A 26,861-nucleotide genomic window follows, 5' to 3' on the forward strand; every position below is an offset into this window, starting at 1 on the left:
CGCCAGGGAGGGGGGGAGCTGGGGGAGCCTTCCCCAGCCTCTCAGAGCAACCTCCAAGGCCCGTGGGGAGCCAGGGGGGAACGTGATGGAGGTGCTGGTGACAGTGGTGGTGAGTGGAGCCAGGGTATGGTAGCGTGGGCTCCTTTTGGGCAGGCGACGGGTAGGCGGCTGGGTTGTATGCTGCGAGACATAAGGAAGCTTCGCCACTGCAATCCGCCAGCTGCCAAGGACAAAGCTGTTGCTGTAATACAGCTGGCCCACCCACACCCAGCTCTGCCTTCTAGCGCCCACTGTATTTCAGCAACAGCAGGCTTAAATTCTAGTTCTTTTATAACTTGGATCACATAATAGAGTACAAAGGCATTCAATGTCATGCTAACCAAGTGAATAAAATGTAGTGTGTAATGCTCTTGACCTCTGTGTTCTCATTAATACATAACCCACAGCAAACTCTGTAAGAACAAGGAGGGAAAAAAAGGTTCTGATTTTAAAATAAAAATAAATCCATGGTGCCACAAATTCCTAGAGTAGAGGGTATGGGTAGGTGGTTCACAGCCCACTACTCAAAGGGACTTATTTAAATAGTGGTATAAAAATAAAACCAAGTGAAGGGCCTGGGTTAGGGATAGCAACAGAAGGTTATTATAAAAAATGAGACCTGTACATAAGTTTATGAATTTAATCTCTAGTCTCTTTGCACCATAGGGAGATGTTGTTCCAGGTTGTACATATTGTGAAGATTTTATTGCCAGGTCCTCTTGCATTACAACTATGGTATTTCTATTGCTATCACTCTCTCATCACTCCTGAACAATGACGATTCCAATACCAAGTGTTAACAGGTTCTTTATTGAGACCCCCTCTGGTTTCTACAGGATCCAAATGGCTAAGATAAACAACAGCAAGAAAAATGGTGGGAAAACATACATATCTCATGCCTCTATCACAACAAAATAAAGGTCTCACTTTCCAGATTGGCATGTGAACATGTGCATACATGTGAGAGGTATGTGAACTGTTCTGTACAAATATAAACAAAGCTGCAAGAGTTTTGAAATGCAGAACATTATGAAATTCTCTTAAGCATCAAAATTACACATTACCTGCAAAAATAAAGCATTGCTTTAGAACATTTTGATCATAGCTCAAGCAAAGCAAAGGAAACCCCGGGATTTCCATCACATTAGTATACTTCAAGAATGATGAAAAAAACTGTGCTTTTTGCCAGTTAGGTATATAAATTTCAAGGGAGATTCAGAATAGCAAGGTAAATATATAAACATCAACTCTATGTTTCAGCTATGAGGAAATACATCATCTCAACAGTTACTGATGGCTGGAATAGTCATTGGTCACTAGCCAGTAACAAATATGGATAAAAAAATCATCTCAGTGTTCTTTTTCTGCCAGTTAGCCTCTTTAACCATTTCACTAGTGCAAGACCATATTTTTACCTGAATGAATTGAACTTGAAACATAGAACATTCAATACAAAACTATTCTTCCCCAATCCTTTAAAAGTGCCTCATTCCATAATAGACCAAGCTATTTGCAAACTAATGAAAGACAGTTTGTCTCCATCTCTTGTCTGTAAGGAAAGGCCAAAGAGATTCTTTAATTCCAATTCGAAATGGAGTTCGCTGTCCAATGCCCAGCATCTGTAATCTAGAACAGTCAAGTTGTGCATTTCTTGGACGAGCAGCACCCACTACTGGACTGTCAGTGATCTTAAAAAGAAAAAAAGACAGAATGAGACACATACTCTAATCCAGCTGTCCCCAACCGCCGGTCCAGGGACCGGGACCGGTCCACAGATCAGTCGGTAGCGGGCCGTGGCTCCTCCTTGTCCTCCTCCCCGGCTGCTGTCTCGGGGGCTGCCCTGCCACTCTGGCGCAGGCTCACCTTTGGTGCTCTCCGGAGGCCACCATGGCTGGGGCTCCCCCTCGGCATGGCACTGCACAGCTGCTGCTGACAGCACTCCCCAGTGGGTAGCGGGAAGTCAAGGGTGCCAGCAGGAAAGCAAGCGGAGCAGGGGCTCAGATGACGGCAGCAACATCCCTCAGCAAAAGACTACCCCCCTCGGGCCTCAGTAAAATTGTCAAGCGTTGACCGGTCCCCGGTGATAAAAAGGTTGGGGATCACTGCTCTACTCGCAACTAGAATTTCTGGAAGAATTACATCATCATATATTCTTAAGTATTTTTCCATACTAATGTGTGGGGGTAAACAGAGCTGCATTTACCTGTAACTGTTGTTCATTGAAATCTTCTGTGCAGACACACACTAGGACCACACCTATACATTTACTTTCTAACTACAAACTCAGAAGAGAGGGTGCCTTGCCTCTAATGGATCCTACACATGCATGGGATTTCTCGCCCAATACATCATGTGCACCAATGGCAAGCACATCCTTTCCTTCAGTTCCCACTAAGTTGCTATGGGACCCCTTGCATGGCATCACAGCTGAGCAGGAGGGAGCGAATGTGTCTGCACAGAAGACAATAAAAAACAGCTACAGGTAAGTATAACTCTCTTTTCATCATCTGTGTTCTAGTGCAACCCCATATTGAGGCCACTAGTGAGGTACTTGGTGGGAATAGTCTCTCACTGGAACAGTGCTTGCAGAATAGCCTTGCCTACCTCTGCCTCCTTTCTCACCTGAACATCCACCAGGGCATAATGTTTAACAAATGTTTATTCTGTTGGCCAGGTGGCCACCCTACAGACTCAAATCAAGTCCATTTCCTGCCTTAAGCCTACTGAGTTGAGGGTTTATGGGCTTGAATTTTGCACCCCTAAGGAGAAATAATATCTTATGGTCATATCCTTGCGCTGACAAATACAGCTTTGCCACATCACTGTGGAGTAGCTGTCCCTGCACCAGCAGATCCGAGGTGGGGGGAAATTGTGCATAGCCCCTGCCTGCTGGGCATAACAGCTCTAAAAATTAGATCTGGCCAAGCCAAAAGGGAGCTATTAGAAAGCAATCTATTTAATTGGTAAAATATTTTTTCCTGTAACTCTGACCAGTAGAGGAAAATGGGGAAACGCACAGAAAAGTGTTCCTGACCAGGAAATCTGGAATGTATCCCCTAGAGCAGTGGTCCCCAACCTTTTTATCAATGGGGACCGGCCAACGCTTGACAATTTTACTGAGGCCCAGGGGTGGGGGGGTAGTCTTTTGCTGAGGGACGTTGCCGCCTGAGCCCCTGCTCCATTTGCTTTCCCACCAGCACCCCTGACTTCCCGCCACCTGCTGGGAGGCACTGCCAGCAGCAGCAGCTGCGCAGTGCCATGCCGAGGGGGAGCCCCAGCCATGGCAACCACTGGAGAGGAACAAAGGCGAGCCAGCAGCAGAGTGGCATGGCAGCCCCCGAGGCACAAGCCAGGGAGGAGGATGAGGCGGAGCCATGACCCGGTACCGACTGGTCCACGGACCACAGGTTGACTACCCCTGCTCTATGTTATCAATCGAACCCTTTGTGGATGCTGTGGAGGTGGTGGAAGGCTTTCTCTCCTTACTTTTCTGCCATCTGGAGGTGGGTGGTTTTAAGATTGAAGATTTATGGAATTTCATGAGTTTCCATGTAATCCACCTTGCGTCCCTCCAAGGAGGAAGCTGGACTATAAACGTAATAAATAAATAAATAATTTCCTTAGATCCAAAATGGGCCTACATCCACCATTTTTATTAACTAAATGGAACAACTTAAACTTGTAGGAAGAAACTTCAGTAGATTGTTTTTATGGTGTAGAATGTTCTGAGATGCAAAGACTGATATTTTCTAATGGTAATATTTTATGACAGCAGGTGGAATAAATGCAATATGATTTGCAATTTAGTTTTCTTTGTGTTTAAGAGGAGAAAAGGATTTACTTACTGGTCTAAGGTGGCTACTGGGAAGATTGAAAGCATCAGCCATTATACATGCCATTTCATATTTAGTCATCTGCTCATTACCAGACCAGTGGAATATTCCTTTTATAGATGGATCCTACGCAAAATAAAAAAGGATAATTAGATGTTAATGCACTCTATACAGTTAAAGAGCTCAGAGAGAAGATATCCTAAAGCAATACTGGAGGAAATTCCTTGAAATCTGATGTAAAAAGTAATTTCTTAAACAGGGCTGTCAACTGAGATCTCAAGTATTGGACATATTTATATGGAGTACCTTAGCCCCAGGCCATTTGTAATGGAATGATTACTGCATGCATGAACAACTTGTGAGCTAGTGGGCATCTTGTTAATGGCAAGCATTAGTGAACAGTAAGTTGGGATGTACCAGGAAGAACCATGTAGTATACAAGATGTTCCCTGTCTCCTCCTGCTTGAAGCTTTTCACTGCATGGAACTACACACATGCTGCTCAGTCTATGGTTCAGTTCCAAACAAATGCTATACATAATAAAAGTTCTGGTTGCACACAAGACCCATCTAGCCTAATATCTTTTATTCGGCTTCATAGCTTAACTACAACTGAAGTTCCACAGCGTATTCTAAGAATTCTGACAATTAATTTTTAGCCATTAGAAAAGACCATTTCATATATTATTGATCTAGGAATATATAGTAAAAGATCACCATTGTATACATGTGTTGTCTTCAACAGAGTTCATGGTCATTCCAATTTCTTGCATATAAACAACACAGGAAATGGCTTTGTGTGAATTTCTGATGCATTTAGCACTAATATCTCTCTTTGAAAAGTGCTGTAAAAATTAAATGCCAAGTTCTTAATGTAGGCAGCTAACAGCAATTGCTGAGAAGTTTCTGCTTATGTATATTTAGATTAACAGGAGAATTTAGTATGAACAGTATCAAACACAAACCTTTCTACTTTAGCCCAGGATCCAAAAATGCTGTAGATCCCAGAAACTTGTGAGCATGATGAGAGGAAGGGTTTCCAAAACAAGGTATACCAAGTGCTATACTGTAAAGCTCCAACTTTGGTTTCTGTGATTATAACTGAGGAATACCAAGTGAAGCATATTGAACTATTTGGGGGACAGGGTAGAGACACTCGGAAAGACTGCCTTTTTGATGGCAATCCAATGTAGTATAGGCTGTGTGCTCAGAGGCAAAATGAGTGCACTCTTACGTTCTCCACAACTATCTTAATTCTACCTGATAATTTCCATCTGATTGTCAACATATCTATTGTTTTGAAAGAAAGTAATCAATGCTAAACATTAAGACAGGCCAAAAATTGCCACCAGCATATAGTTACTATTGTATATTGTACATTGTAAGTCTTATTTCATAAAACTTAATTTGAATTAGTCAATACCATGTTGCAAATCCTAGAACCCTGGACATGCCTTTTTTATTCCTGGATATAACTAATATGCTTCTTGGAGGTGTAACTGGTACAGAGTGTTCTGGTGTGCTATGTATCCATTTGTTGTAATATATAGCCTATAAAAACAGTTGCAAATTAATTAATTTGCACAAGCTGCAGGGAACAGATTGGAAGGTGAAGGCGCTGTATGTGGACTTGCAACATCTGGTGCCATCTAGTGGCAGAGATCTGAAATGTGGCCACTGAACAGGCATAGCCTGCCCTAGAAGGTCTGGACAGAACAACGAACAGAAGGAAGGGAAAAGAGCTCTAGGAACCTGTTGGGGAGTTCCCAGAGAGTCCCTTAGAGGGAGATCTGGGTTACCCCCCAGCAGGATGTAGTTTTTATATCTGTATTAATTAGATGTGGTGGGGAGGGAGGGTTGGTTAGGTGGAGGGTGGGAATGGTGAGGTCAGTGCAAGTATTTATTATGTTAGGCCTAGGTTTCAGGGGAGGTTCTGTCCATGGGGATCTTAGGGGTGGGGATAGACTGGAAGGAGGGTCCAGATGGGTTTGGGGATCCCACGAATTATGGACCAAGGAAGATATAGCAGGGCGAGGAGATTAGACAAGAAAAGAACAGGGAGTGATAATGGCTAAGGGAGAGGAAGAGGAAGTGAGACCGCTAGAGTGAGTATGGAGGAAGACTCGTGACAAAATGGCAAAAACATCTTATCGCATGCTTATGAGATGGCGGCTAATGTGGAAAATGAGAGTTTGCATTCCCAAGCTCTTGCCTGGCCCAAATATTTAGGGTCGTTTGATCTTTCACCATCCTCGAGGAGGGGCACCAAAAGAGGAATCAATTGGCACTTGGCTGTGAGGCATTAGTGAGCTTTTTCGCAGATAAGATCTCGTTATTCTGCCGCAATCTTCCTGCCATCCTTAATACAGAAAGGGAACTAGAGACTCAGTGGTTGGTGCAGGGGGATGTTTGATGGCTTCAAGCAGCTATCAGGTTCAAGGTTTTGGTATTGACCTTTAAGGCCATTCATGGCTTGGGCCCAAACTATCTGAGGGACCGCTTGTCACCTTAACTCCCTGCAGAGCTGTTCACTCTGCAGGTACTAATCTATGGAAGGTTTCTGGCCCTAAGGAAGTACACCTGGCCACAGACAGGGCTTTCTCAGTCCTGGCCACCACCTGGTGAAATGAGCTCATGGGAGAGGTGAGGGCCTTGACGGAGCTATCACAGTTCCCAAGAACCTAAAAAGTGGTGCTCTTCCGCCAGGTCTTGGGTTGAAGTCAAGGTCAAGATCAATGTGGCCCCTCCCCAGGCTGGGTATTTACATCTTTGGACCCCATCCCCAGGATAGTCTGTTCAGAAGTTAAGAGGTTTTTCAGCTGCCAATCTTGGGATGGTTTGTTGGGGGTTTTATTGGAGTTTTCATTAATTATGAAGTTTTATTACTATAAGCCGCCACGAGTCCTTGGAGAGTAGTGGGATATAAATCTAACAACAAAATAAATACGTCCTCACCTCCATTCTCTTCTCTGCTAGCTGTCGACAAATGTGAGCTACATCCTTTACATAGGTAGGAAACCTCTGTTGCCAATGGTCCATGTTGGCTGACTTGTTACTGAATTGCACTTTATCAAACATAACTGTCACAGCACTCTCCTCCAGTCTTTCAACCTCTCCATATAAAATAGGAACTCTAAGCACTGCAGCATCTAAAAGAGAAAAGGTTTAAATGCACATTAGATGTTAAGAGATATGATGAAATTCCCAAACCTAACTCTGAAGGGAAAAAGAAACATACCATAGTTGACCTATGACAACACATAAAATCATAGAGCTGAAAGGTTCTAAAGGGTCATTTAGTCCAACCCCCTGCACAATGCAGGAATTCACAACTCCCTACCTATCCACAGTGATCCAAATTTCATGCCCAATTGATCCCCCCTCCCAAATCTCCAGAATTCACCCTGGCCTGGAGAAAATTCACCTACCATCCACAGTGGCGATTAGCAGTTCCCTGGGTATGCAAGGAAGGGCCACAAGAGACAAAACACTGGCACATCCCTTCTTGACCACCCAGTCACACTGTGCCTAAGTTCATAAAGTTGAAGATGGTTGTATCACCGCTTAGTCATCTCCTCTGTAGTGTCATCTGCAAATTTAATAAGCACCCCCTCTATTCCTTCATCCAAATAATTCATAAATATGTTGAACCACAGTGTTCAGGACAGATTCCCTGAGGCATTCCACTTGTCACTCCTCTCCAAGATGATGAATCATTCACAAGCACACTTTGGGTGTGATCTGTCAACCACTTCTCAATTCACCTACAGTAATAGGATCCCTACCACATTTTGTAAGCAGCCTCTTGTGGCGCAGAGTGGTAAGGCAGCCGCCTGAAAGCTTTGCCCATGAGGCTGAGAGTTCAATCCCAGCAGCCGGCTCAAGGTTGACTCAGCCTTCCATCCTTCCGAGGTCGGTAAAATGAGTACCCAGCTTGCTGGGGGGTAAACAGTAATGACTGGGGAAGGCACTGGCAAACCACCCCGTATTGAGTCTGCCATGAAAACGCTGGAGGGCGTCACCCCAAGGGTCAGACATGACCCGGTGCTTGCACAGGGGATACCTTTACCTTTACCACATTTTGTGACGCAGAGTGGTAAGGCAGCAGACATGCAGTCTGAAGCTCTGCCCATGAGGCTGGGTGTTCAATCCCAGCAGCCGGCTCAAGGTTGACTCAACCTTCCATCCTTCTAAGGTCGATAAAATGAGTACCCAGCTTGCTGGGGGGTAAACGGCAATGACTGGGGAAGGCACTGGCAAACCACCCTGTGTTGAGTCTGTCATGAAAACGCTAGAGGGCATCACCCCAAGGGTCAGACATGACCCAGTGCTTGCACATGGGGATACCTTTACCTTTTAACCACTTTTTACCAACTTGTCCATTATATCATGCAGAACCTTATCAAAACCTTACTGAAATCAAGGTAAACTATGTTCATAATATTCCCCTGATCAAGCAAAGTATCTCTTTTTTTAAAGAAAGTAACTAAAGTTAGTCTGACATGACTTGTTCTTGAGAAAGTCATGCTGACTCCTAGTAATTACAGCCATCTCTTCTAGCTGCTCAAGGACCAACTGTTTGATGACTTGTTCTACCACTCAATCAGTAAGAGTCAGTTAAGTGCATTGTGGAGATTCAAATTTAAAAAGTTTCATTTCAGGATTAAAAGTACACTGAGAAGTACCTCATATACTAAAAGAAAAAAAAATCATCCAGTGATTTTCCATGCCGCAAAATAATTTGACACAAAAATACTGTTTTGGCCATTTTTAATTATGACTTTTAATTGTGATTTTATATGTTATACTGCAAACCATCCTAAGCTTGCTCAACAGCAAGGTGGCAGTATATAAAACCAGTAAGTAAATATATAAACGTATCTACAGCCAATACCAAAAACAAAAATGTGACTACAACTCTGAGTCCACAACTGCAACTGTGTGCATCTCCCCAAGCTCTGAATAGTCCGGGATCGTGGACCTTGGTGAGCTCACATCCCAGGTGAATTTGTTTATATTTATTTCTTAGATTTTTTATACCCCCCCCCCCCAATACAGCTCAGGACAATTTTTAGACATGCTTTGTAATCATGACAACCCTACACAACCGGACTTGAGCAAGCTCTGCTTTGAATACACCCTAGGAAGAAATTAGCTATACCCCATAAACATGTTGCCCACAGACAGATGGAAAGGCGACAACAATTCTGGACATAGGGCCTGTTGGGTCTTCAACAATGTGATGATTAAAAAAAAAAAAAAACAGACACTCCAAGATGATTTGGTTATGCCCTGTAATTGCATTTTATTATTTATTTTACATTTAGACTGAAAGATCATGGTGCTACCAGATAGGAGACCCGCTGGGTCTGGAACATGACCAGTCTTTACAACATGGATCCACAGCATGGTGACTGACTATGGGCGCACCCTGGGAGAATTTGGCCCTACCCTGTAATCATGTTGCACACAGGCAGATGGAAAGGACATGGTAACTCTGTATGAAAGGCTTGCTGGGTATTCAATGATATGACTACTTGGTATGGTGGGAATCCACGGTTGGGTAACTGGACTCTACTAGGTGGGAGAACAGAAGATTGATGGCCATGCTAGTAAGATCTGATCATATAATACTCCTGTGTGCCAGGATTCGTGGGATTCTGTCTCACTCTTCTCTAATCAGACCACATATCCACCTCCATCTTTCCCAGCTTCTTCCACCTGCTATTACTTCTGGCCACATTCACAATTTCCACTGAACAAACTGTGTTATAAGAGCAGTGGTCCCCAACCTTTTTATCACCGGGGACCGGTCAACGCTTGACAATTTTACTGAGGCCCAAGGGGGTTTAGTATTTTGCCAAGGGATGTTGCCGCCTGAACCCTTGCTCCACTTGCTTTCCCACTGGCGCCCCTTACTTCCCACCGCTCGCTGGGGGGCACTGCCAGCAGCAGCTGCACAGTGCCACGCTGAAGGGGAGCCCCAGCCATGGCAGCTGCCAGAGAGCACCAAAGGTGAGCCGGCAGCAGAGTGGCAGGGCAGCCCCCGGGGAGGAGGGCGAGGTTGAGCCGCAGCCCGGTACTGACTGATCTATGGACCAGTACTGGGGTAGGGACCACTGTTATAGAGGGCAACACTATTTTTGATGTGGGGGTGACACATGCAGGCCATCTTATACTCTTCTTTGTTGAGAGTATGCAATCTCTCACTAATGCCCACTTACAAGCTGTCTGCCTAGGCCCAGACCCGTGGGAGAACTGATATCCCCTTGCAGTCTGGTTGCATGGTGGAGTCCAGCACCTGTTCCATCTCTCGAAAGAAGAGGATGATTTGACTCAGGCTGGCTGTATGGGAGCAGAGTAGGTTGGTGTTGAACTGGAATGGGTTTAGGACATACTCCATTTGGGAAAAGATCAGCCATTCACTGGAGTTGATGCTGCCCAATGTTTCTGAGAGATTAAGGATTACCTCCAACAATTTTTGTGCTCCCGTCCCCCAGAACATGGGCTAGGAAGGGTTATTTCCCCAGAAGATTCTTCCCCTACAGGCATCAGAGCTTGGCCTTCTTCCCCAAATCTCCTTTTCAGCCTGCCCCTTATTGGTTCTCTAGAGCTGTCTCTAGAATATGAGACTGTTCTCTAAGTTCAGATTTTTGTTTCAAGCTCTTCCTGCTTGAGTGTCTCTCACTAGACTCCCTCACCTCAGACTCCTTTCAGACCGACTCTAATACCACCAGCCTTTCCCTCTCCATTTCTTCCCCTTGTCCCACCCCTTCTTAGCCTGTCTGTTCAGACTCTGCCTGGCATTAGCCCTGAATGGGCCGGGATCTGTATAGGAACAAATTAACTTTTCATTTATTTATTATTTTCCTTTCTTTTTCTGGATTTCATCACACTTTCCGATCTTCCACTTCAAACATCACATTTTACACCCTTGGCCACCTGCACATTCAACTTTGCTAGCTTTCCAAACCACTACTAATTCTACTATAGATATTCTAAATCAGGGGTAGTTAACCTGTGGTCTGAGGCCCACTAGCGGGACGCGAAGGCCTCGGTGAAGGGCCGCCACACCTGCCTCTCCCCCCCCCCCCCGCAGAAAGAAGCTCACCAGGCTGTGAAAGAGCCCAGCTAGTTTTCTGCTGTGAGAGCTGGGGGGGAAGACGCAAGCGCAGCCGCTGGCGGGCACAAACACGCATGCACGTTAGCACCCCTGGTGGTGAAAATGTGTATGTGCATTTTCACCACCATGTGCATGCGCAGCGGCCGGGCCGCCGGCTCTTCACCACCCCTGGAGGCGGTCCTCAACCTTAAAAAGGTTGGGGACCGCTATTCTAAATCATAAGAATTCCTTTTCTGGAAGGTAGACAGTACTTCCTATTTATTCCTCATTATTCATCCTAAAGATCAAAGGGAGGAAGAAAGCGGGGGGAGGGGGGAGGAGAAGCTAAATCCTAAATTTTTGGATCCTGCCCAATGTTTCTGGGAGATTAAGGATTACCTCCAACAATTTTTGTGCTCCCCTCCCCCAAACAACAGCCTGATATGCAGCCAAAATACTGACCTCTTCTTCCAAGCAAGATTCAGTGGCCTTTTCAGGTTGATGTGGGAGGCAGAAAAATTGCATTTTATGCATGGAAATCCTAGACCATGCAGAAATGTCTAATCTGGATCCAAGCCAAAATATCCATAGGCACAAGGAAGGAAAGCAATTTTTACTTAATCCAAACACATACCAGAGGAAGGAGAGACAGGTAATCTCCTCCCACAAAGCTTGGTTAGCAACAGAGGTATCCCACGTAAGAGAATCAACAGCCTGCACCCAACAGAGAAATTCTAAACCACAATCTTAAAACCGAAGCCATTAATAATCTATCTTATTATGCTTTAAGAGAGCAGCCCCCAACCTTTTTGTGGTCGAGGACCGCCTCCGGGAATGGGGGAGAGCCAGTGGCTCGGGCGCCGTGCAAACGCACATGCACAGTTGCCATGCATGCGTGTTTGCGCCAGCAGGGGGCAGTAATGCGCATGCTCAGAGTTGCCACGCATGTGTTTCCGTCAGCAGGGGGCGTAAACGCACGTGTAGCAGCTCAGCACACGCGCATTTGTGTCGCCGGCATGGCGGCGGCCGCACCTGCCTCTTCTCCCCCTCGCAGCGAAACTGCCGCGCTTGGCATAAGTGCGGATTTGTCGCGCATGTGCGTTTGCGCCGGCGGCCGCACTTTCCTCCCCCCCGCAAAAAGAAGCTTGCTGGGCCGCAAGCTAATTGGCCTCTTTGGCAGCCGATTTGCTTGCGGCCTGGGAAGTTTCTCACTGTGGGGGGGGGGCGGGGAGAGGGACCCGCAGCCCGATGGTTGGGGACCACTGCTATATAAGATGGAATACAATAAGAAAAATATAGTACCAATATTTATTAATCAAGTTAAAAACCCAAGGCATAAAAAAGGTTCAGAGTAACAGCATTTAATCTCCGCATACTCTTGATTAAGGTTGGCTCCTGATTTACAAGACACTTGAACACTGAAAGTGCTTGTCTTGACCAGGGCCTGTTTTTGAAACATTAAAGACCTCAAATACTTTTATCTGGCCTTCTGGCCCACAGAACTGACTATAGATCCATAGTATCCCAAATATATATTTAATGTAAAGGAGCCAACTGGCTATAGCAATTATTGTATTAAATGCATATTTTATGTATTCTGATTTTATTTCATGCCTGACCACTGATAAATGCGTCAATACCGAAACTCGTATGTATGGATTTTATTGAGGCTATGCTAAAAGTTTTGCATTTTTTACTTGATTAATAAACAGTGGCACTTTTTTAAAAATTGTGTTCCACCCTGCATAGGCTTAAGCTTATTTCATTTGTGTCGACCTGTTTAGGTTGTCACTCAACTGCATTGAGTAGAAGTCTTGACTTCCAGACCATCTGTACTAAAGATCAGCAGTACACCTAACAGAAAATACTTGGGCTGCACAGTTTCTATGTTTACTGGTATATAAACTGGAATAGATGCCTTAAAACATAGTTCCTCAATGTGGTGCCTGTGGGCACTATAATACCATTAGTACGTCCGTTTAGTGAACACTAAATGTTTTGAAAATTATAAGGCAGGGCTTATTGACTATTCTCATTTTTTTAAAGTGCAATACGGGGTACAATGACTAAACGACCATTAGGATTGGTATACAAGAGACTTGCAACTCCATTCCTCCCTTTAGGCTTTCTTTTTATTCCTCCTTTATATTGCTCCACCCTATGAAGTTTCCATCATCCCTTTTTATGCCCCTTCTGTGATTATTCTGCAAACGGAGGAGGGAGGTATTGTATTTGGTTCTCCTTGCTTCCTCTCAACATTCCAAGGGAGCCTAAAGGTTCAAAAAGGCTTGGGATCTGTGCTCTAAAGGGAAGACTTCCAGGAATTTGAATCATTACCATGTTACCAAATCTTAAGCCAAAATGTCCCGGAGTGCCTGAAAAACAGAGCTGTCCTGTCAGTCCTGCCCGAGAACCCACTCACCATCATAAGCCTCTTCAAACTGATTAGGAGACAGTTTTAATGTTTTTATTAAAATTCTATTATTGTTTTTAAAGTCCATTTTTACCTACACTGAGTCAACCAGGGAAGGAATGGATAGAAAGCTGTGCCAATAAGGATGTCTTGAATTCAGCTTGATAGAAAAAATGTATTATTATTTCCAGAAACAAATCCATAAACATATTTGTCATCAGTTTCTCTGGCAGATTACATTTCAAGAAGTATTTCATAATTATTCCCCTGCAGGACCCTAACAATTATCGCCCTGTTTTGCATCTGGTGTTTCTGGGAAGTTGGTTGAAAAGGGCTGCTGCAGATCAAATATCAGCATTCCTGGAGGAAGCTTCAGCCCTTGACCCATTCCAATCGGGCTGCCAGCCTGGACATGGGGTAGACAGCGCTAATCACTCTGATAAATGACCTCCAACGCCAGCTAGATCGAGGCGGGTCAGCACTGCTCATACTATTAGACCTGTCAGCAGCGTTTGACACAGTAGATCATGAGCTCCTAGCTCACCGCCTAGCCAATGCTGGGATATGGGGAACAGCTTTTAAATGGCTGATGTCCTTCCTCCGGGGTCATGGACAGAGGGCAGCGATGGGAGAGTATCTAAGCAGCACCAGCTCACATGTGGAGTCCCACAAGGAGCAGTCCTCTCTCCTATCTTAATATCTTTATGTGCCCTTTGGCTCAGCTGGTACAGATGTTTGGGCTGGGTTGCCACCAATATGCGGATGACACCCAGCTCTTCCTCTTGATGGATGACCACCCTGACTCTCCCCCAGAACCCTTAGTCAGATGTCTGGAAGCAGTGACAAAATGGATCAAGCAGAGGCATCTGAAGCTGAACCCTGCCAAGACGGAGGTCCTGTGGTTGGGTAGGAAGGGGCCATGGGAGGAAGCACGCCTGCCCACCCTGGATGGTGTGCAGCTCTCAGCAATGGACTCCGCCAGGAACCTGGGCGTGATCCTGGATGCTTCCCTTACAATGGAAGCCCAGGTCACAAAGGTAGTGCGGTTGGCATTTTACCACCTCCGCCAAGCCAAGCTACAAGCGCCCTACCTGGACCCCGAGGACCTAACCACAGTGATCCATGCAACGGTCACCTCTAGACTGGACTTCTGCAACTCACTCTACACAGGCCTACCCTTAACTTTGATCTGGAAACTACAGCTGCGATTATCACTAAAACATCATGGAGATCCCACATCCGGCCAGTACTCCAACAACTTGGCTGGCTCCCAGTTGAATTCTGGATTAAGTTTAAGATTTTGGTAATCACCTTTAAGGCCATACGTGGTTTGGGCCTAGTGTATTTGAGAGACCGCCTCTCTGCCTATACCACCAAAAGAGCCTTACGCTCCGCCACCTTCAACTGGCTGCGGATCCCTGGCCCCAGAGAAGCACGTCGGACCACAACAAGGGCCACAGCCATCTCAGTCCTGGCCCCTACCTGGTGAAACGAGCTCCCTGAGGAAATCAGAGCCCTGCCTGAACTTCCACAGTTCCACAGGGCCTGCAAAAGAGAGCTCCTCCACCAGGCATTCGCTTGAGGCCAACCGACTCAGAACACCTGCTGGTCCCACCCCCCCCAGACACCCTGCCATGACTGAACAATTTGACTGCCCCAGCGTTGTTATTCATGTTGTGTTGTAATTGCTACTGTGGAATTGTGATGTTATTTTGAAAACTGTTATAGATTGTTATAGTGTTCCATGTAAATTTATGCAGTGTTCTATGTAAATCACCCAGAGCTACAAAGAATGGGCGGTATAAAAATCCAAGTAAAATAAATAAATAAATATTTTAGTTAATCTCTTGTACCCTGGTCCCAGAGAAGCGTGCCTGAACTCAACTAGAGCCAGGGCTTTCTCTGTCCTGACCCCACCTGGCGGGATGGACTTCCAGATGACATCAAGGCCCTGCCAGAGCTACAACAATTTTGCAGGATCTGGAAACTGGATCTCCTCCATCAAGATTTTGGTCAAGACAAGTAAACAAATATACCATCAACCGGAGCCCAGAGGTCACTCCCCTCACCAGCTGAACTCAAATGTTCTATTGTTGAATTGTTAATAGTAAGCTGTTCTAATTCTGACTCAAATTCCCATTGTTAAGATTATATATTTTAATCAAGATGTCCAGTATATTGTGCTGGCTCATTAACGTTCCAATGTAAACCGCTCTTAGCTGCAAGGGAGAGAGGTATACAATAAATATAATATAAAATAAATAATTCCAGCTCCTAAGATCTTCCTTCTGCATTGTTACTACCAACTTTGATCTCATCATAGTATATGTGGTTAGGGGAATTTTTAATGCAATGAGCATTATGTTACTTTTATACTAGGTATGTTTTGACATGTCATCATCCTTTCACCCACTTCAATGACATCCCATGTAATTTTCAGCATCCTTAACACGCCCGCAGCGCCGCGGACTAAATAAAGCGCTAAGCGCTTTGTGGGAGTAGTTAGGGCGGGCTTAGTCCGTGATGAGGAAGGGGCCTGATTGGCCCCTTCCTCCGGACAGACCATCGGCCGGGCCAATCGGCAGGTGCTTTGCGGCTGCCGATTGGCCCGGCCGATTCCCACCCTTCCGACAAGGAAGCAACTGCGAGCCGCGCTCCTTGCCGGCGGCCTGATGCATCGGGAGGCGCAAAGCAGTTGGGCGGAGCGCGTCTGCCGGGGGCTCCCTGCCCGGCGGCTTGATGCGGCGAGAGGCGCAAAGTGCCTCTCGCCGCGTCAGGCCAACGGCCAAGGGAGCCCCCGGCAGCCGCTCTCCGCCCGACTGCCGGGGGCTCCCTAACCTAGCGCCCGCTGTATTAGTTACAGCGGGCTTGATTACTAGTTCTAAATAATTAGTTGTAATGGCTGTCATACTGTTCAACTCAAATTCCTTACACTGTTAATGTAAGGCTTGTGATAAGACAATTACTAAATTTACTCAGTAAATTGGTAGCAGACTTTGACAAAACTTAGTAAAGTCTATCTCATCTCTATCTTCACCTTTGCTCAAGGATTTCAACATACTAGGGGAACTCGACTTCCCTTAAGCAAACTAACATTGTTCCTCAGTAAGATTCATTCATCTAGAACAGTGGTTCTCAGCCATCCTAATGCTGCAACCCTTTAATACAGTTCCTCGTGTGGTGGTGATCCCCACCCATAAAATAATGCAAGTGTTCTTTCACAGAAATTAAGCTGAAACTCAACAATGGCGTGATCTATTGTTTGTGATTGTACAGAAATTGTTTTTTTCCCAGGGTTTCTCAGTTCAATTCTGCCTCTTGTCCCACCATGCCCATCTTGCTCTTTTCTGCTGCTCCAGACAGACAAGCACTCTATCTCGATCTACCCCGCAAGGCTGTTGTATGGATGGTGCCCCCCGCCAAGCTGCTTGCCCTGCCGCACCCCTGTGAAAGGGTTGTTCGACCCGCAAAGGGGTCCCTGAACGCCAGGTTGAGAACCACTGATCTAGGATAACTCTAGCATTAATATTATTTCCCCCAAATTTACCTGGGACAGCTCTTACACCGGCTATCATTTATCTTTCTAAAAATCAGCACCACATTGCTTTCTTTGCAGTCCTTTAGGGTAAGGAGAATGATTGTAGATAAAATACTCTTGATGTTGGTTCTGACTTTTTTTTTTAAGTACAGCAGATAGATCTAATCCTTTGTCCCCTCAATTCAAGACAAACTCAAATGCACTAAGCAAAAGTGGGATTTCAAACATGGATATATTTTTCACATTTTCCAGTGAACAAGGAATTCATCCGGGTTTTCTGCAATATCTTGATTCAGCAATTCTTTTATACTCTTTCAGTTATTGCTTCAACTGCTTCCCTGGATGAATTCCTGTGCATCATGGAAAAATTAATTTGCTTTAGCATCTTCAACATTACACTCAAATTCTGTTTTTTCTTCCCTTAGTTCATTGACATTTGTTTCCTGTTCCCATTTAAGGAGTTCTGCCTTTCACAGGAAAAGCTGCTTTTTATAGCTTCAATTACTTTTGAGTGCTTGATAGAACCATTTATAATTTGTGGTGTACATTTCATCTAAGTATCTACTGTTTTAGTTTTAAACAACCATAAAAGCTTCTGCAATAATTTGACCCTTCCCAAATGTCTCCTTTCTATATAAGTAATCTCTCTTTTTAAAATTCTCTTTTGAAATATGATGTAATTGTACTAGACTGTGTGCGTATGTGAAATCTGATAGCTCTCTGGCCACAGTCCTCAAAGGATTCAATACCTGCACCTATCTTGGGTACCACAGAACATCAAATCAAAACTTGTCTCCTTTTGCCTGTTTCATTGTTGTTAAGATGCAATCATTCATTGCATCAAAGAAATCTATTTTTGATGTAAGTTCTTCAGCTACCGAATCACAATGAGGTTAGCTGAAGTCCCTGATTACATCAATTTCTCTTTTAGCCATCTCTCAGATTTTCAGATTTCAGATTTCCTTGAATAGATTTAAGGAATTAGATCTGATAGACAGAGTGCCTGAAGAACTATGGATGGAGGTTCGCAACATTGTACAAGAGGTAGCAACTAAAAGCATCCCAAAGAAAAAAAATGCAAGAAAGCAAAATAGCTGTCTGAGGAAGCTTTACAAATAGCTAAGGAGAGAAGGGAAGTGAAAGGCAAGGGAGAAAGAGAAAGATACACCCAATTGAATGCAGAATTCCAGAGAAAAGCTAGAAGAGATAAGAATGCCTTCTTAAATGAACAGTGCAAACAAATAGAAGAAAACAATAGAATGGGGAGGACCAGAGACCTTTTCAAGAAAATTGGAGATATGAAGAGAATGTTTCATGCAAAGATGATATGATAAGGGACCAAAATGGTAGGGACCTCACAGAAGCAGAAGGGATTTTTAAAAAGTGGCAAAATTATAGAGGAACTATACAAGAGCGAGCTTAAGATCCCTGATAACCACAATGGGGTAGTTACTGACCTAGAGCCAGACATCCTGGAATGTGAAGTCAAATGGGCCTTAGGAAGTCTGAGCAACAATAAAGTTAGTGGTGGTGACAGCATTCCAGTTGAACTATTCAAAATCTTAAAAAACGATGCAGTAAAAGTGCTACACTCAATATGCCAGCAATTTGGAAAACTCAACAATGGCCACAGGATTGGAAAAGGTCAGTTTACATTCCAATCCCTAAGAAGGGCAATGCCAAAGAATGTTCAAACTACCGCACCATTGCACTCATTTCTCATGCTAGCAAAGTTATGCTCAAAATCCTACAAGCTAGGCTCCAGCAAGATGTGGACCGAGAACTTCCAGAAGTACAGGCAGGATTTAGAAGAGGCAGAGGAACTAGAGATCAAATTGCCAACATATGCTGGATCATGGAGAAAGCTGGGGAGTTCCAGAACATCTACTTCTGCTTCATTGACTATGCTAAAGCCTTTGGTTGTGTGGAGGACAACACATTGTGGCAAGCTCTTAAAGAGATGGGAATACCAGAGCATCTTATTTGTCTCTTGAGAAACCTATATGGAGGTCAAGAAACAACAGTGAGAACTGAGCATGGAATCACTGATTGGCTGTATACTGTCGCCTTGCCTATTTAACTTATATACAGATCACATCATGAGAAAGGCGGGGTTAGAGGAGTCACTAATTGGGATCAAGATAGCAGGAAGAAATATCAACAACCGCAGATATGCAGATGATACCACTCTAATGGCAGAAAGCGAAGAGGAACTAAAGAGCCTGTTGATGCAGATGAAGGAGAGTGCAAAAGTTGGCTTGAAACTCAACATCAAGAAAATGAAGATCATGGCATGCGGCGCTCTCAATTCTTGGCAAATAGATGGGGAAGAAATGGAGATAGTGTCAGATTTTATTTTCCTGGGCTCCAAGATGACTGCAGATGAGGACTGCAGGAAAGAAATTAAAAGGTGCTTGCTTCTGGGGAGGAAAGCTATGGCAAATCTAGACAGCATCCTAAAAAGTACAGACAACACCCTGCCAACAAAAGTGTGTTTAGTCAAGACTATTGTATTCCCAGTTGCAATGTATGGCTGTGAAAGTTGGACCATAAGGAAGGCCGAGTGTCAAAGAATTGAGGCTTTTGAACTCTGGTGCTGGAGAAGACTCTTGTGAGTCCCTTGGACTGCAAGGCAAACAAACCGGTCAGTCCTAGAGGAGATCAACCCAGATTGCTCCTTAGAAGGCCAGATCCTGAAGATGAAACTCAAATACTTTGGCCACCTCATGAGAAGGAAGGACTCCCTGGAGAAGAGCCGAATGCTGGGAGCGATTGAGGGCAACAGAAGAAGGGTACGACAGAGAATGAGGTGGCTGGATGGAGTCACTGAAGCAGGTGCAAACTTAAATGGACTCCGGGGAATGGTAGAGGACAGGAAGGCCTGGAGGATCTTTGTCCGTGGGGTAGCGATGGGTCGGACACGAGTTCGCACCTAACAACAACAACAGATTTTCAGCCATATCAAGCTCATCTTCAGACTTATGGTCAGGGAGGTATAATACCATTTTTAATACCAGTTTTCAGTGGTATTTTCACTTTTCATATTTCTATACACAATGATATTTCTATACACAATGGTATTGCAGAACAATTTACTCAGCGAAAAGATTTAACAGACATACTGAACATCATGGTGCTCCTATATCATTTCCTTTCTGCGGATTTTATATAAGTGCACCCCAATAGTCACTGTTACAAGAAATATGATCTGCATAGCACAACTATGCTTCCCAAGTTGTTTTGGAGGGATTTCAAGTGTTATTGCTTTCATCTACCCCCCTGCCACCCTTACCCACATCAATTCTTTCTCTTACAACAGCTATTCAAGCCCCTACACCTCAGATGCATTTTTTAAAATGCTTCTCCTCTTGGCTTACCACATGGCCTCTGTTGCAAAATCTCATTAATCACAACAGCTACAGCCTCTTCCCTATTCTTTTTAAACTGCTTGTCTCCCTATGCCCTTCACAGTGCTCTTTGGTCCACAGGCAGGAATTTGCTGGTTGTCCCTGGTCCTCAGGTGTGCCTGGTGTCAGCCACAGCGTTTTTGGTCCCGGCCCCAACCTGGTGAAATGAGCTCCTGGAAGAGCTGCAGGCCCTGTCGGAGCTTTCAATGTTCCGCAGGGGCAATAAGATGGAGAGTCTTCTATCAGGCATTCAGTCGAGGCTGGGTAGGAAGACTTGCTCCCTCCCCGCACGGGCCTGTAAAGCCGACTACATATCTGTAGCTGCACCCTTGGGTATTTGCAATTGTTAGATGTGATGGACAGGGGGTCTAGTGTTTTCATCCTGTTATCTTTTTACCACCATATTGAGTTTTTATTGGGGTCTTATTGTTTTTATGGGTTTTTAGATTTATGTAAACCACCATGAGCCAGTGTCTCCAGGAGTGGCGTTCTAAAAATTCAATAAATAAATAATACATTATAGCCTGAGACATATCAAAAATGTTAATTACCTACAAATGTACACTTACCATCACTGCTTGCAAGAACTGCCTTTTCACCTTCTAGCTTAGTTTTGCCATACAGATTTAGGGGATTTGGTGCATCATTTTCTTTATATGGAGGATTTCTTCCATCAAATACATAATCTGTACTAATGTAGATCAAAAATGCTCCTACTTCAGCTAGGATAAAATGGAAACAAAAATTTAAAGAAGCATAAATTCATGGCTGTTAATGTCTTTTCTCCTATTAGCACACAATAAATTTGTGCAATACTGTCATGGGTCAGTCTAAGATCCTTCTAGTCCAGAATTTTCTTTGGGGGCAGCTTGCCACGCCTATCTACTGCTCAAGCTACATCTAAATACTGAGGTGACACATGTCTCTCAAAATGAGCTCCTTCAAACAGGGCTATCTGTACTTGTCCATACATGTAATGCCATACAAAATAATGATGCATCCTGACAGTAGTTGCATCCATGAACATTTACCTGCTTCTTTTGCTATGTTCCCTGAAGCAGCCACATTGAGCTGAGAAGCAGCATCTGGTTGACTGTCTACAACATCTGGCCTTCTCTCAGCTGCACAATGTACTATCACATGAGGCTGGAAATTAAACATCCATTTTTAGTGAATGCAGAACAAGCATTTGTACCAAGTCAAGTCATCCAAATAGTTTAACCAAGATTCTATTTAAGTGTGCACCTAAACCACATTCATTATGACTTATTAAACAATATAGTCTTCTTTTATTTATTTATTTATTATATTTCTATATCGCCCTCCCCAGAAGCTCAGGGCGGTTTACATTAAACTTATAAACAATACATGAATGTATTTTTTTGCTGAAAGTCTCATTTATCTAAGATTACATCCAGCAAGAGTTCCATAATGAATATGTATTATCACACAAGAGACCCTTCTGATTATTTTCTAATTGAGAATCTTACAGTATTATTTTAAAGTGGTTATCCCAGAGTGTATTTATATACAGTACACTCTGAAGGAAACAATTCTTTTCTCACTAGTATAGAATAAATACAGTCAAGAAAGATGTTATTGCTTTGACTACTTTGCTGCACGAGTCTATCAACTCCAGGCATTTCTAGTAAAAAAAACTGTACAAGTAATCCAATATGCAAATTTAACATAGCTGGCTATCAGCACAAGAAATATACATTTGTCTATTTATATCCCCCTTCCTCATCAATTAGGACCTGAAATTTCTACTAAGTTCTCCTTTACTTTATTCCCATAACAAACCTGTGAGGTAAGTTAGACTGACAGCATATGACTGACCCAAAATCACCAAACAAGCTTCCATGGCAGAGTGGGGATTCGAATCTGGGTCTTCCAGATCCTTATCCAACACTCTAACCATTACATTACAAGCACTCTACATGAAGTTGAACATTATCTCAACAAAACAAGGGGATACAGTTCCAGGGCTGCATTAAACAATGTCTAAAGAACATCAATAACGATTAGTGTAACTTGATCACACTGAGAAACAAAGTTAGTTAAAAAACACAGATACCTTCACATCAACATAGATCTTACCTGCCATTCTTTTCATTCCACAATTCTCACCTGAAAATCCTGGATGAGATTATGAACAGCAGCAACATCCAGGAGGTTAACTTGTTCAAACCTGGGTCGAGCTCTAGTGTACCCGCAGCCAACAGCATGCCAATTATTTGCTTTAAATTCTTTATATACTGCTCTGCCAAGGAGCCCAGTGGCACCAGTAATCAAAATACGTCTATTTGGGATATCAATCTCATCCTATAAAAACAAACAAGCTCGTTATTAAATATTTTTTCTGATTTCAAAAATGTAGCAGTCACATAAAACTGGAAACTCCAATAATATATATGTAGTGTGGTGTGAAATTCCGTCTTTGGAGCAGATCTATGCCTATTGCTGTTCATGGAAATCTTTCTATTTCCCTTAAATAGCATTTCAGTGGGGTATTTTCAGCTGCAGTAGCAGTAGATGCAATCATACTCCACCGATGAAAATCCCTCCCACCTGTGAAAACTACCAATGTATGCAAGCAATAGTACTGAAGACAACACATAAAATAATTATGAAGAGGAGGTTCCCTAGCATATTACTACCAACATTTTGACTTCCAGGATCTAAAAACATAGACTGCAGCCCCCAAATGTTAAAAGCTCTAGTTTCTTTTTGTTTCCCAAAGTAACTTGTATGTGTTGCTTCAAAAGAAACTGGTGTGATCACAGTCAAATTAAGAATCGATACACATGCCAAAAAATTTCACCAAAAAGATCAACCCAACTACTTGCAAAATTAAGCTTGTGACAAGATTAAAGGGCCTGCTGGATCACACTCATGGTCCCTCTAGTCCAGCATCTTGTTTCATGTATCAGCCGACCAATGGTCACCAAAAACATTGGCTCAAAACAAGGTCTGTAACTGTGAAACTGGGTAGGGCTACCACCCAAAAAAGCCCTTACTCAAAACTGTGCTTGCAGCTCTGCAACTGGGCAGGAATTAAGAAGAAAAATAAACGTTCTTTCAAGGAAAAGTAACTGATTTCTACTTCTAGTAGTAGCAATTAAAAAAAAACCTCTCTACGTTAAATAAATAAAGTAAACACAAAGTAAAATCGGAGCCTTGGATATTTATTCTCTTTTGCTCTCAACTATCTGGATTACTATAAAGTTTTGGAGCACTTTTGAAAAAATGCCCGCTAGGTCTCCACCCAAAGTGCACCTCTTTTTTGGTTGCATGTTGCTGAAGTGCCCAATGGGCCGCCACCTACGGGGCGGGGATCAAATCCGTCGCCGTCGGCCAGAAAACCCCCGACGTCACGTGGCGCTCTAAGGATAAACAAGCTTGCGACGGCGCCAGCTCCCTTGGCCGGCAGCCTCAGTAACCCGGAGGCCTCGGCTGAAATCCACTCAAGGCCACGCCAAGCCAACTCCCCTGCCAGGGCGCGGCCAGCCCACTTCTAGGCACGCTTATTCGGAAGTGGGCTCTGTGGCGCTTCCTCCCAGGCAAACCTGCGCAGAGCTGCAGGCGAGCCCAATCCCTCCCTCGGAAGCAGCGCCGTGCTTCAGCCCCACTATCCTGGGGGGGGGGGGAGGGGGGGGAGGAGATAAGGAATAAGAAGCTACTCCTGGGAAGCCGCCCTGACTGCAGCTCGAGACGGGACGGGGGAACGGGAAGAGAAGCGGAAGGAGGGGGCGTGGCTTCCAGTTGTTTACCACGGAGGAAAGGGGGCGCGCGAGCCATCCCCGTCCCGTCTCACCTCCTCGAGCCAGCAACTGCCCGGCTTGAAGCGGATCCGCAGTTCGCTCTCCCACCCGACCATCCCTCCTCCTGCCGTCGGCGGCCCTACGCGAGCGCTCGAGTCGAACTGTGCCAGTCCTAGGCCACGCCCCCTCGGCAGCCGCGGCAACCTTTCAACCCGAGCGAGCTCATTGGCTCGTCGGCCCCCGGAGGAGTGGCTGAGAGGCGCGAGCCAGCCGTGGAAAACGGCACTAGCCGGCCGCTCATTGGCTGAGCCCGAAGCGTCCCCGAGAGTCACCAATGTCTCTCCCAGCATGCACGAGTCCTGGGTTCTTAAAGGGGCTGCACGCCAGCTGTACTGATCGGGGCGTCGTTGTTAAAGGCCTTATTTGGCGATGTGGGCTGGGAGCAAGGGCTTGTTTTTTGCTTGGTCTTCAGTTGAGAACTGATTAACAAGATAACATTTCAAAGCGAAACTATGTGCACTCACTACCTGCCTTGGAGCCGCACACACACATATATATATTAAGAATCAATTTAGTGTACGCGTAACTGTTTACTGGGAAGTAAATCTTCAAAAGTACTTCTGAGCGCCAAGGAACACCCGGAGCAGCAGAAAACGCAAGCAATTAAAACCCGTAATTGCAGGCGGCCTCCCGGGGGAGGGGGTAACTGGGGATCCCCAGAAATTACAGCTCATTACCACACTTCAGCGATCAGTTCAGCTTGAGAACACGGATCCTTTGGAGCAGGGGTAGTCAACCTGTGGTCCTCCAGATGTTCATGGGCTACAATTCCCATGAGCCCCTGCCAGCAAATGCTGGCAGGGGCTCATGGGAATTGTAGTCCATGAACATCTGAAGGACCACAGGTGACTAAACCTGCTTTGGAGGGTAGACTCTGGTATTGTAACTCCCTGGCTCCCTGTCCTCCCCAGATACTCCCAGTTTCTAGGTTTTTCCCAGCCTGAATCTCGCAGGCCGTCTTTCCCTGCCGGTGGCCTGAGCCCCTGGCAACCCTACCGAAGTTTAAGGCTGCCCTAACTCGGGCGAAAAACCCCGACTACAGTAGCGTAGTTCACGAACAGCAAACATCATTATCACAGGACTAAATTTAATACGGCTCTCAACGCGCTTAGGCTGTGATGGGAGGGCTGAACAACAGAGACCTCAAAAGACCTCTTCTGGGAACATTAAAGAAATGTGAAACGCTCGTCTAAATGGCTGTTGCCATGATCTGCAAGCGCAGCTCCCCAGCAAAACCTCCAGGGATACCGCCCCATATGCAGAGAATCAGCAGCCGCCGCCGCAGCAGCAGCAGCGCGACCTGCTACAGCAAACTCGCACCAAACTTTGCAGAAAGTTAAGCACGTTTTTATTTTGCCTGGGTCCTTCCAAATGAAAAGTTCAGTGTAGCTTGCACACATACATTTCTATATTTTAAAGTGCTCCAAATATACAGTAATATAAACGGGTATGTATTTTCATCTGGTTAGGAGGCAACTGCACAACGCAACCGAAAGTTTATTTGGATTTACAGCGGCGTGGGGAGAGAAAGAAACGCTCAATTGGACTCTACGTGTCTGGTTTTTCAGTTAGATTCGCATTTCGTCTGGTCAAATATATTGAAGAAACAAGAAACATCTTTGTTCGTTCTTTAATTCGGCACATAAGGAATCACGGCCCTCTGCGATTTTATAGATAAGATTTTAAACTTACCCAATTTCCTTGGAGCACCATCTCAGGCATTGTGACTAAGCAGCACCAGTGCAAAGCTCCAGGCTTGATCAAAGCGACAAACTCGCCCCGGGCGGTTGTCCCTCGACTTTGCTTCCAGAGTGAAGGGATTGCCGAGGAGACAGCGGAGGCGACCTTTGCCATCAAAACGCTAATTCAAAAACACGAGGTCACGTGCACTTCTGAGCATGTCCGGTGTCCTTCATAGACTTGTAGGGGGAAGGGGCTTTGATACAGTAAAGCTAAAACAGCCTCCGCTTCTTCTCCCCGCAAAAAATGCTCTTGAAGCCCTATCGTATTGAAATGAGCAGGAATCAGTAGAACTAGTTTTCATGAACATCTCTTGTTTCAAACCCTCTTCCAACCTTGTAGACTTTTGTCCTCGCTAATTAGAGGGCTGTGTGTGAGATGTGGTGAGTTATTTCTGACATATTACCCTTTGATGGATGCCCAAAATGTTCCATCTTTGAGCCTTACTCAGTTCTTGGAAACTGAGGGGCTTCGCCATTAACTAATTGAGTGCCACCTGACCTACTTTTTTCATCCATTTTGCATGGTCTTCACAGTGAGGTGACCAGAAAAGGTTTACCATCATATTCTTCTGTCCAGGATTAACCAGAGTGAACTGAAGCAGCCATGCCATCTAAGAATGTCAGTTTCTCCTGCTGATGTAGTTGTTGATTCCTGAAGAGGGTGAATGCTTTTTAATCTGGTGTCCCAGCTATGACCAGTCCACCTTGAGTGACTGCTAGTGGCCTTTTGCCAGTCTCAGCTCCTTAAGGCAGTGGTTCTCAAAACCTTCCTAATACTGCGACCCTTTAATACAGTTCCTCATGTTGTGGTGACCCCCAAACGCAATTATGCAAGTGTTCTTTCACAGAAATTAAACCAAAACTGACCAATGGTGTGAAGATCCTTTGTTCATAATAGTAAATTGTCTCAGTTCAGTTCTGCCTCGTCCCACCATGCCGATCTCACTTTTCCACTGCTCTAGAC

At 44.7% G+C, this 26,861-nt stretch overlaps 1 protein-coding gene across 2 annotated transcripts; it reads right to left on the bottom strand.

Moving 5' to 3' along the window:
• Positions 1–830: 830 nt before the first annotated feature.
• Positions 831–26,024, bottom strand: MAT2B (methionine adenosyltransferase 2 non-catalytic beta subunit). Of its 2 annotated transcripts, none has more exons than XM_077327185.1 (7): positions 25,848–26,024; positions 22,462–22,656; positions 21,363–21,477; positions 20,901–21,053; positions 6,827–7,020; positions 3,885–3,998; positions 831–1,727 (listed from the first exon to the last, which is right to left on the bottom strand). In XM_077327185.1, the coding sequence occupies exons 1-7, from the start codon at positions 26,007–26,009 to the stop codon at positions 1,557–1,559; spliced, it is 1,104 nt and encodes a 367-aa protein (XP_077183300.1). In that variant the 5' UTR covers positions 26,010–26,024; the 3' UTR covers positions 831–1,556. The 2 variants fall into 2 exon arrangements, with proteins under 2 accessions (XP_077183300.1, XP_077183299.1); XM_077327184.1 differs by lacking the exon at positions 25,848–26,024 and adding an exon at positions 24,149–24,358.
• Between the last annotated feature and the right edge of the window lie 837 nt (positions 26,025–26,861).

Source organism: Paroedura picta, chromosome 3 (genome assembly GCF_049243985.1).
Source record: "Paroedura picta isolate Pp20150507F chromosome 3, Ppicta_v3.0, whole genome shotgun sequence".
NCBI classification, from domain to species: domain Eukaryota; kingdom Metazoa; phylum Chordata; class Lepidosauria; order Squamata; family Gekkonidae; genus Paroedura; species Paroedura picta.